The sequence below is a fragment of the Manis pentadactyla genome, chromosome 1 (assembly GCF_030020395.1).
Source record: "Manis pentadactyla isolate mManPen7 chromosome 1, mManPen7.hap1, whole genome shotgun sequence".
Classification (NCBI taxonomy): Eukaryota; Metazoa; Chordata; class Mammalia; order Pholidota; family Manidae; genus Manis; species Manis pentadactyla.
Genome location: NC_080019.1, coordinates 6,486,618 through 6,498,725, shown reverse-complemented (window position 1 = coordinate 6,498,725; position 12,108 = coordinate 6,486,618). Strand labels below are relative to the sequence as shown.

Here is a 12,108-nt window from a genome sequence, read left to right as displayed (position 1 = left end):
CCTGCAGAGGCGGGCTTCCAGATTCCCCTGGGTTTTGTCCCAGCTCCGTGCGGTTCTAAGTTTCTTCAGTTCACCTCAGCAGTTTCCCAGCCTGTTCCTCAATGGCGGCAGAATGCCTGCTTGCATTTCTCTGCAGCGGAGGCAATGTTCATGTTAAGGCTTCACGACCTCAGAGCTCTCCTGTTCCCCACGACGGCCCGAGAGCTGCGAGCACTTCAGTAGCGGGGACGAAAGGACATTTGTGTTTGTGCATGTGTGTTTAGAACTTAAAGGACAGGGAAAAGAAAGAAAATAGATGTTGCAGCTCTGCACTTACTTCAAAAAATGCCTTACTCCCTCTGCTGGGACCATTTAACTCCAAATGCATCCCCCCGCCCCCCTCCGCACGCTCCCCGCCCCCAGCACATTCATCTTGGCTCATGTGACATCTGTGCTGGGCACCGCAGAGCCGTCTTCTCGTTGCCATGGCAGCCGGTGGGGAGAGCCCGCCCATTGGCTGCGAGCAGCGAGGAGGAGGAAGGGCCGGCGTGCCAGGGGTCGCGTGCCTAGGGCCCGCCTGCCACTGTTCTCAGGCAGCTGCGTCGCCCGGGCACGCGGGGCCCGCAGGGGCCGCCCGCCGCAGCTGTGTGCACCGCCGGGCAGACCGGGGCCCGAGGTCAGTGTCATTAGTTTCTCCCTCCAGGCTGAAGTGTGTGAAGGACAAAAGCAGAGCCCAGGAAGAGGAGAGGGTCGCCTTTTCCTTCACCTTGAACTCCTCCGAGTTCCCTTGGCTTCGGTGGTGTTTGCATCTGAAATGCGGTGGAATGACGCTTCCCACTCCCGGCCGCCCCCCATCGTGAGAGGGCCTGCGCCCAGGTTAGCTGTCCACACAGAGGCCACTCTCAGAGCCCGTTTACCTTGGCCACTACCCTAAATGACCATTATAAAAACACAGAAATCTGTATGTGAACCGGATTGTTTTTCACATCGGTTTCCGCTAGTTGGAGCCGCCTCTGCATGCACGAGGCGCTTGGAATCACTGTCTGTCCCCATAACTGGAGGTTGCTCGAAGCCTTACTGAGCCGATGCCCCCACTGCCCCTCGCACCTGGCCGGTCAGACAGATACAGAAAAGTGCAGCGGTGACAGCCTTGCCGGCGGAGCCCCGGCCGCCTCCCTTGGGCTGCCTTCTCCAGGCAGGTCTGAGGTCCCCACCCATGTGTGATGGGGCGCCTGTGCACCAGCCTCACCCAGGGCCTTCAACCTCCAGGGCCGGGGCACTCGTTGGGGTTTGGCTCTGGCTGGTGACCTTGCCTCCCCGGCTGACACTGGCAGACGCTGGCAGCACAGCTGAGGGTGGAGAAGGGCCTTGGACACTGTCTCATCGGCTGCTGCCTGTGAGTGTATATGGGGTCGTTCCTCCAAATCCCTGCTTCACGGGAAACCGAGGCTGCTAAGTTTCCCAAGTCCCACAGCTTGTAGATGGGTGAGCCTGGGGTGCACCCTCTGGTTCGCTGCTGCCAAACTCCATGCCTGCATTTTCCATCCTGTCAGATGGCAACCCTAGATTACTGGTCATTGAATGCCCCACAGATTTATACAGGGGAAGGTGGTCTATGAGGAAATCACTCCACATTTCTACTCATGCCTGATCCTGCCTATTTTACAGCTAATAAGAACATGTCATTAGGGTTTAATTCGTCAAGATCAGGGGCTAATGGCTTGAGGAATTTTTGTCGTTCCTTCTGCTTGTGGTTCTGGTCTGACAGACAGCACCTTGTATAAGGCACTTTCACTGAGCAGAAGGATCCTGGCTAAGAACAAGTGTGGGATCTGTACCAGAGCCAGGGAGTTAAATTTAAAAATTATTGTCCCCACTACTTTCCTTTCTCAGACTTATTTTGGTCACTTATTTATTTTGGGGGTGGTTTGGGCATTATCAAAATAGAAACATACCACAGAATCGTGACAGGGAAGGTCTGCATTATTAATGTTTACCTCTCCTACCTTTGCCCATTCCTTTTGGCCTGAGTCTAGAAGTTTGTCCTAAGTCATTTAAAGAACTAAGGAACAGAAAAAACCGGTAGGTTTTTTTGTATGAATATATGAGAGCAATTGCCTGTGCAACTTGACACTACCAGGAGTGACAGAGGTGTCAAAGCTTTCAAAAGAATGTACTTTAGTGGCAACATGAATGCTAGAATATTTCATATCTCAACCAAAAAATGCTTCTATTAAAACCCGTATGATGAAGTTACCATTAAGTAATATTTTGCCCCAAAAGATAGGATCAGGTCTGTAGAGTGAAGATCCAGGGAGATTTTGGTTTAAGAAACCTATGAGCAACTGTTCTTCCACCTTTACTTTCCATTTTCCCTCAGAGTTCATTTCTAATCCTCCAATTATTGTCCTTGATCAGTATTTATGAGACCATAAGGCAAATGTAGCGAGGAACAGATTTTAACAGTTTTTTCCAGAGACAAAATTAAACAGGTAAAGGCCAAAGAAATTCCTAATGTCCATTTAACACCTGGAAAAGAAATTAGTCTATACCCCCAGAACTGGAAGAAATGTCCACGGTCTGTGATCATGATTTACTAGAGATGCACGGGGATAAGACCATTAGCCATCACTACTCCTGCTGTCTATTGTGCATCAAAAAAAATAGCAAGGTTTCCTTTTTCCCCATCTTCTTGTCTGCAGTTACAGATTCATCTACCTGGAAAAAAGTCCTTTAAGTTATTTAGTTCAACCTTGTTTAGCCACAGTGATGTGGATTAGCGGTTGTATAAAATAATCCTTGATTTCCTCACTAATTCTCAGATTGTATAACATAATGTAGTGGGGAGAGACTATATATACTGGGGTTAGAGTTTGACGTTTTCTCAGCAAAGATTTATCAGGCACATATTGTAGCAGGAGACTAATGGTAACACTTATTTTTGGTCTGAACTACAAACTTCATACCTTATCCTCTTACCATGTGCTATAGAGGATCAGGTCCTTTACTGAACAATAAACACAATGTGCAAAATCCTTCCAATATAGATCTAATGTTGCTTTTATTTAGACATTCTCATTTCCTTCAGGAAAGCACCAGACCCTTGGGCCACAAGGATTATTTTACAAGTGTAGAGACACATTTACCAATACAAAGACTTTATTACAAAATGGCAAGATCTAGTAGAAAGAAAAATAATTGCAGGAGATTTCAAGGATATGTCTGTTTGTACCAAAGACACTTAGTTGAATGAAATACTAATACACTATTTTTACACATATTCACACAAAGGGTGTTTGTGGTTTCAGGAATCCACAGAGTTTAACACCCAAGCCCTTGTGATAGGAAAATGTTATTGAAGCATTATTAGTATGCATCAAAATGCCCTTGTTTCTGCTAAATCAGTTTGTACAGTGGTCCTAAAAAAGGCACACATTCTTTGTTATGGCAGCGGGACTTTGTGTTCTAATGCAAGAGTAGTGAGACTTCAATGCAGAGAGGAAAATTTGGTAATCCAGGAAGCCAGGAGTTAGAGATGCTGATAAGAGACAAGAGAGATGAGCTGAAGGGATATTCAAAAAGCAGCAGAAGAGAAAATTGTCCTTAGGAAGAAGAAAAAGGCAAATACGTGTGAGGGAAGGTCCAGCAAGACACAGAAAATGAGAGCCGCTGTCCGCAGGTCGTGTGTGGAAAAGAAGCCCAGGCCTGGATAATGGAATTCTGGCCAGCAGTGAAAGGTGGTCCAGGATAACTGTGTTATGCTAGAAAGAAAGAATAAATATTTTAGGATTGTGAAAACATTGGGAGGAAGTCACACAGACAAAAATGTCTGAGAAGGCTTGTCTCTGTACTGAAAGTCTCTGACACCATTTGGTGGGTTTCTGTTGTGCTTCAACCATTTGTACAACTTGGTAAAAATAATAATTTCCTGATCTGCAACACCGAGCTAGTAATCCTTGCTCTGCTTGCTCATTTTGTGGGGTTTGGGGGTCTAGGGAGATTATAAATGTAAAGAGGATTGAAATCTAGAAAATGCTCCACAGAGGTAAGGCATTAGCTGAATTGGGGTTAACGGGATGGTGTGGGGGTGGGCAAAAGATAGCCCCGTTCCCAGTCTTTGCCAACTGCATTTTCTAACTGATGAAAGAGCTGTCATTTTATTCTTTTCTGTTTTTCATTCCCTGGGGTTATTACCTTGTTCTTATGAAGTGTGGTGACCTGATTGCAGAGATAAAATTGAGAGTGGCTTATATATGAAAATTTAGTTTATCTCCTCTGAGGCACCAGTTGCCAAAACGGACCGTAGCTTTAGCATGAAAACCATACCCGCCAACATCCTCTGAAGGGCCACAGTTCAGTTGGAGTTTGTAGAATTGTCCCATCACCCTCTCTTTCCTCCAGTTGGAGGCAGGCTCTTTCCCCTGAGTTTCCTGGCAAAATAACTTCTCTTGAGGAGGCAACCTACCTTTTAAATCAGAGTTGAATTTGTGTCATGAATGTCATAATTTATGATTCCGGTCCTATATCGGCCACTCTTGGCTTTATTTAGAAGTTGACACATATAACAAAGATAAATTCAGCACCTCCCCTACTGCTGGCAGTCAGGGGTCTTTTCCTCTGCAAAGCAGAAGGGGCTTTTCCCTGCAGGGTGTCTGACAATCTAAGAGAGGAAGCACAGGCCCTCTTGTGGCTGGCCTGTCCCACCTGGGCCTCGGCTTGCCCTCTCTTCAGATGGACGTCAGTGGCAGTGGTGCTGGCTGGCTTCAGTGTTCCCAGGGGGGCGGCAGCTGTCAGCACGGCCATTGCCTGTCCTGTGTGGCATGAGAATATGAGCGGCTGTTAATGCTGTCACAGCCTGGGGAAGAGACAGCAAAGGGGTATGTGGCTGCCGGAGACCAAGCTGCCCCTTCCCAGTGGAGCTGTGCACAATTCTCAGGTCTGCTGAGCGGACTCCAAGGTGTCCAGCCTTCTCCAGGTCAATACCACGCTAGGTTGTTGAACTTGATTTTGCCGATATAAAATCCTTTATGTCCCACTTCTGTTTATGGTGGAGAACATGTGTAAGCCATCATATTGGGAATTATTAAATCTAAATGTACAGAGTTGTGAGGATTATATGTGGTCACATTTCAGTTTAACTCGAAAGTATTTCCCAAGTACCTGCGTATCTCGGAGTGGGGACACTGTGGAAACCCACACGCAGGGTCAAAATCTAACAACGTGCGTGCATGACTGCTTACAGCTTGGAAGATCGTTCTGCATCAGCTTCTCTACTAGCTTGGTCTCCACTTGGCTTCCGGTAAAGAATAATGCTCATGGGGTAATAAAAATACTATTTCTTTGAGAGGAAAAAAAAAAAAAAGGGCCTGAAAAGGCCAACCTATAGAGCTGGTGTGGAAAGCCTCTCACATGTGAAATGTTTTATCCAACTGATTATGCGGCGATTTAAAAAAGTTGACTCTTTGCAGTGTTCTGGGCACTCTGAGGCCCCACCCAGACCTACCGGACGAGAACCTTCAGGGTTGGGGCCAGGAAGTGTGAACATTTGAGAATTCCCCAAAAGATCTGGATGTAGCTAGGTGTGGGCACATCCGGGTGGAGGCCGAGTCCTGTCTGGGGTGTCCTTCCTCAGCCTTTGCCCTCAGTCTTGGGTGTTCGGGCTTGGAGAACTGACTGAACCACACAGCTTTAGTTTCCTAATCTCCAAATGGATCTAATCATACATACCTCAGAAGATTATTGTGCAGAATAAATGAGATAATATGTACCTCCTAGTTTGCAGGAGGGCTTCACCAAAATTAGTCATCTGCCCTCTTCTTCATGCTCTTCCCATCCCAGCATGTCCTGCTCACTTTATATTGAACTCTTCTGTTACATCAGCAAGGGGTGCCCAGAGGCAAATGACGTGCTCAAGGGATTTCAGCATAGAACCCTCAGCTGTTGAGGACGATGGCGTGGGTCAAGACAGTTGCCAACGGAGGTGCAGTTATAACCCAGTTTCCACCAGTATGCTTCCTCCTCTGACAAACATGATGCCCTCTGAGTGTGGGCTCTCAACCCACGGTTCAGCATTATAGGGAAGAGTTAGTTCCCAGGGTCCTCATCAAACAGCCCTCTCTCCTCCTCCTGTGCTGTGAGTCAGCTGGCTCTGCTCAGCTCAAGGAATTAAAAATGGGTTGTTAGTAATCAGCTGTGCAAAAGCAAAATGCTCCTTTTGTTCTTAAGTTCCCCAGTGTTTTGAGATTTCGGGCTACTTTGTTTCCATTGGCCTTATAGGCATGACCTTGAGCAGTGGTTCTCAGACATTTTGGCCTCTGGCCCTCTGAGACTCCTAAAAATTATTGAGGACCCCAGTGGACATTTGTTTTGGAGGCTTATAGCTATTTACCAGATTAGAAATTAAAGCTGAGAATTTTAAAACACAAACACACATTCCATTAGTCATCAGAGTGATGATGTCATCATACTTCATGTAGCTTCTGGAAAATTCCACCTATACTCATGTGAGAATGAGAGTAGAGGAAGGAAATTTATCTTAATTTTATTATGAAGATAGTGTTGATGTAGGCGACCCTCAGAGGCCCCTGAGCCGCCTTGAACTGTTGATCTTGAGTACACATTGATCTGTCTCGCAGAGAAGCAGAGAAACCAAAGTAGAGATCTTCAGCTCACTCACCAATACAGCTGGAAAAGGCCCTTGGCGAAGGCCTCAGAGCCCAACTGCCGAAGTGAGTCTCTAAGCAGAGCTTCTAATGCTGGGCTCGCCCCACATCTCAGTTTAGTGACTCAGGGCATAGGCGCAAGGGAAAGATAGCTGGGTTCCAATCCCAGCTATGCCACTGTGTGACCTTGGGCAAGTTCCTTAACTTCTCTGACCTCAATGTTCTCATATATAAAATACAGCTAATAAAAATATCTACCACACAGGCTTGCTGGGAAAATTAAAGGCAATAATGTGTGGAAAGGGACTAGCATCTTGCATAAAGCATCCAATAAATATTATCCATAATTGCACTCTGATAGAACCCCCAACTTATTAGTCACTTTTATAAGTCCTCTTTTAGCTTCAAAACAACTAACTCTCAGAGGTGTACATTTATAATATTATAGCAGCCACCACTCCTGGGAATTACTACCAGCTTTTCCTCATCTCCTGGTCTCAACTGTTCCTCTCTCTGACAACATTCAGGCGGGCTCAGCAACTGAGCAAAGCAAGGGGATTCCAGACTTCATTGGTGAATGCTGTGTTTATCTGCCTTCCCAACAGGCTGAAGGCAGAGCTAAAATCGGATATAATTAGTTTACATGTCAGACCCAACAATCCATGCTGTACGTCATGCAAGCGTGATCAGTGTTTTCAAGGTGGTATGAAATCTCATAATGAGCCAACGAATAGTATTATTACAGTTGAATAAACTGAAGCATGATTTATGATGATTAAAATTTGTTCATAGCATATGTTTTCCATTTCCTTTTTTTTTCCTCCCAAAGTGGAATGTGTGCTTCTGTAGCACCATCCATTTGTAAATTGCATTCCCAAACCAATTTTTAATTGTCTACTAATCAGTTCATGGGAGAGCTTAGTGATGGTAGGTGACCATTTCTCTTTGACAAACAAAAATGTAACACCTTGTTCCTTGTATGTGGGGGGGTGGGGTGACGGGGGTGTCCTGGTGGCCCTCAAATACAAGCCACTAAATTTCTGCTGCAAAAATTTTAATGTTGTTTTTAAATAGTACATGTGATTCTGAAGCTTTGACTAGCAAACAGCAGTAAAAGACAGGGATTTTAAAATCATGTCCAATAAATAACTAGTTTTTTATATCCAGCCAAAAGAGATAATCCACACTTCATGGTCCTGCTGTCGCAGACCCTCTTCAGATGTATGTGAAAGTCAATAATGAATGAATAAATTAATTCACTCTCAGTCTTGCTGATTGTCTGTCTGGGCGAACCTCTTGTTGCTCGGTTGGTCTCCAAAGGCCTTTGAAGATAGGTGCTCTGTAGTCCCAAATGAGAGCGGCATGCCTAGAACTGGCATGTATTCATTATCTCTAAACCATAGGATTGGCACTTCCTCCTCTTGCTAAGGAAGCAGCATGTATCCCCTAAAAGATAATGACTTTGGAGTGAGAAGACCTGGGTTCTCATCCTGTCCCTTGTACCAACAGCTGTGTGACTGAGGCAAGTACCTTTGTCTCTCTGGTCATTCTCCACCTCCAACTGTACAAAGATGTCCCAGAAACCATCACCTCTAATGTTGGTCTAGAAAGTGCTGGCTGGTTCTCTCCACCCTCAGCCACGCAGAGCCAGCCATTCCCAATGGCCTTGAAGGGAGGAATCTATTGCATAAAATGAGAATCAGAAGTCATTAAGCAGCTAAATGAGCTACCCACAGTGATCGAGGATAGCTTAGTTCACCAAGAGATTCTCCATTCCTGTGTGGGGTGGTGGACTTCAAAGACCTCCAGTCCTCTCCTGGGCCTGTGAAGGGCTACCATGGACAAATTTCTTTTTCCTTAGAGTATCGCTTACCTGTCACTGCATAACAAACCATCCCGAAACTTAGTGGTTTCAAACCAAAATGATTTTCTATTTCTCATTTGGTGGGTCGGCTAGATCATTCCATTGATTTTGGCTGGGCTCATTCATGTGCCTACATTTAGTTGGGGGGCACCTGGAGGCTGGACTCAGTTGGGGCAGCTGGGATGTCTGGACCTCTTTCTCTTCACATGGCCTTCCCTCCTCGGGGAGGTTAACCCAGGTTGGGTGGCCTCACAAAGTGGAGGCAGCATGCTGAGCCCCGATGTTTGTGGTGATCAAGCCTCGGCTCGCTCTGCTGATGTTCCATTGGCAAAACCAAGTCACGAGTTCAAGCCCAAAGTTGATGTGGGAGCGGACTGCATCAGTGCGGATGTCAGCAGGCGTGATCCCTTGAGGCCATTAGTGTGACAGTCTGCTCCCCTTAGTGGTAGTCTTCTGGTCGTTACTATGAGAATAGGTTAAGAAGGATGCATAAAGGGCCAGCCTAAGAGTCAAGAGATTTTTTTTTTAATGTCCAATATGTTTGTGAGTATGTGTGTGTTCACAAGTTCTGTTTTCTTCAGGAGTAAAGGGACAGTCTTGGACCAAGTGATTGAATGGCCGACCTATAAACACACACACTCCCTTTAATATCTATCTCCCATGCAATGTGGAAATCAAATGTACTTGGAAGTATCTTGAGAGTGGCAAAGAGCTTTACAAGCATAATTTATTATCATAAAATTTATAAAGAATTCTGACAAATATATTTTAAAACTTGTGATAAGCTTGTAAGCATATCTATTAAAATATAGCAAAATTAAAAGAAGCACCTTATTTGGGGTTCCAGTCCTCTTCTGGTGGTTTAAGTTCACTGTGAAGGAATTTGGCAAATCAAGGTGTGTTTACATGAAGTTAAACATAATAGGAGGGGACTAAAATGTCAAATCCACCATTTGGTTGTAGCCGTCATTCAAAACAGAAGCATTTTAGCCGATTTGAGTTTCTGTGTACTCTGACAACCTACTCTGATACACAGTCACGTTTCAGCCCTCCTCTCCTGTCTGCCTCCTGCCTTGTTTATTTGCTCCATTTGTGTGTTGTATTTGTGTTTATGTGTGTGGTTAGGACAGCTCAAGTGCCACTTCTTGCTCATTGCTCCAAATCTGCAGAGTCGCTGTAGGGTACCAGGGCATCCGTGGACCCCTTACTTCTCTGATGGGCAGAGACTGAGTGACTCTGGGTGCTTGCCTCGGTAAAGGTAGTCTCGTCCCCATCCATTCCTTTGTGCATTCTCTGAAAACTAATCCTGAAAAAATGGACTAAGGATTCAGAATCAACTCCCATCTATGTACGGATGATTTTACTTTCAGCATAAACTTAATAGTCCTTCTCCTGGCTTAAGGGTCATTCCTAATGTGGCTGTTGAGTCCCTTCTCTCCAGAGCTCAAACTCCCTTCCTGATTCTGCTGACCCTTCACACCAACATATATTCACTGCTCTCCAGCCCTGCTCAGTCACGTGCTGTTGTGGAAATAAAGGAAGACCACCAAATGTGCACGGGCCGTGGCTATTCAGAATGGTTTACAACAAGGGAGTCGGCCACCATCACTTGCGTTTGGCAGAGACTCCAAGAAGAGTGGGAGTGGGAAAGCTTCATAACAGGAAAACGGGGAAGGTAAAGCTGTGCCCTGGTTGAAGGCTGCTGACCTGGGAAAGTTGCATGTGGTTCACTAGAAGCCAGATCCTGTGTGACTGGTTAGAGGGGCATACTTGGCTTTGCCTGGTTGGTCCTAAGTTGGAAATGGGGGCAAAACTAGGGACATTGTCCATTCTTAATCAAGTCCTGGCTGTTTGGGGCTAGTTGCTGTAGGGTTATAGGGTTATATTGTGTGGCTTCCTGGGCTGGTTACTGTAGATTGTAGGTTGACTTCCGGGGTTGGCTGCTCCCGGCTGTGGATCCTAGTTCCCTTTTCATAGGTGGTCCGGCTGTTGTCCATCATCCACACGTTCAGGCTCTCACTGATCCCCCAGCTGAAGATGTGAATGGCGTCCCTTGTTCTCTTTCCTCACACACCCCTTTTCCTGGCCTAAGTTCCCTCCAGTGTGTTTTTGTAGCATCTGCATTTTTATTGGAACACTCAGCCCCTTTTATTACAATCGGCGGTGGTTTGTTTGCCCTTTAGGGCTGAGCTTCTGTCCCGTTTGTCATTGTGTCTCCAGTCCCTGGCGCGGTGTCTGGTACCCAGTCAGCTAAGAGTAAAAGGAAATGGTAATTAAACACTTGACTGCTGATATCAAATACAGCCTCATTTATCTCCTGCTTTCTACGTTTTAGTCTACTTTTCCCACTGCTTTATGGATATTTTCAGCTGGATACCCTACTTGCATCTCAAAATCACATGTCTACACCCAAACTTTTGGTCTTTCTCCCAAGCCAATTCCTCCTTGGGCTGCCCCCATTTTTAAAGTCCCACCATTCTCCCGAACATTTTCCCTTGTCCCCTACAGCTACTTAGTAGGTCTCCTTCATCTTTTTTGCTTCCATTTCTGTCCATTCCTGTCTGGCTTGGGCCATTACCTCAGCCTCCTACCTGGTCACTGGGTCCCAGCTGCACCCTCTCTAACCCATCAAGCCCCTTATCCCAGAGTTCCACTTTAGTTGTGCTTTTCTCTTCATAGCCTGACATTCAGAGCTCTGTGCAATATGATCTTAAACTATTATGTCCACCATCGTGCTCACTGCTCCTGGATGCACACCCGACTTTCTGACCAAATTGTTCTAATGATCATTTCCCGAACACGCTTTTCCCTTTCCTCTTCTCTCCTGCCTTTACCACCACTCCAGCCTAAATGAACGACTAAATGTGCATACGTATCATTCTGCCGGCAGTGATAACTGCCCTGATTGCAGCTACCAAGCAGGTAACTTCTCGCACTTACTGGACTAAGCTCATTGAGACACCCACCCTAGCTGATCCTTGCTCTGTAAATAGAGTAAGCACAAAATAAATATTTGTTGAATGATGCAGCTGGTCTGTACATCTAGAGTAACCCTCACATAAAAGGGGCTTATGTTTAGATTGATTTGGGATTGATTACTTCAGACCTGCCATAGAGAGTTTGCTTATAAATATGGGGTCATATAGACAGAGAATCAGAATAGTTGTGTGTCTGAACTATAAGCATTCATGTAGGCTTTCCTGTTGTAGTGCTAGTAAATTGCTTTGTGCTGAGTAAGTAAGTTTGAGTAAGTCTCACCCCACCAGATATTTCTTTTTTTGAGGTCTATACCAACACCGTGGCCAACTGCCTATCTCCCAGCTTACATCTAGAGAGAAATGGCTTCTCTTTAGTAGGAGTTCACTTCATACTACCAAGGCATCTAACATATTGATTTCCTTACTCATTAACACTTGGCTGTTTGTTATATGTCATGCTGGAAAGAGGGACAGGTTGGCAGAATTTGGGACAAGCAGGTAGCTGGGATCTGAGAGGTATTAGGGGAGATAAAACTTACCAAGAAGAGGCATGCAGAACAAATCCCAAAGGCCAGCATGGTGGGAAAGAAGGAAATGGTGGCTCCATAGCTTATACTATCTAAAA

General features: G+C 45.6%; 1 protein-coding gene across 1 annotated transcript in view; it reads left to right on the top strand.

Moving 5' to 3' along the window:
• Window positions 1-12,108, top strand: part of MSRA (methionine sulfoxide reductase A) — a 376,285-nt gene that overhangs the window by 291,055 nt on the left and 73,122 nt on the right. The window contains exon 6 of the mRNA XM_036888793.2: window positions 9,947-10,180. Within this exon, the coding sequence (XP_036744688.2) occupies window positions 9,947-10,180 (234 nt within the window). The remainder of the gene's footprint in view (window positions 1-9,946; window positions 10,181-12,108) is intronic.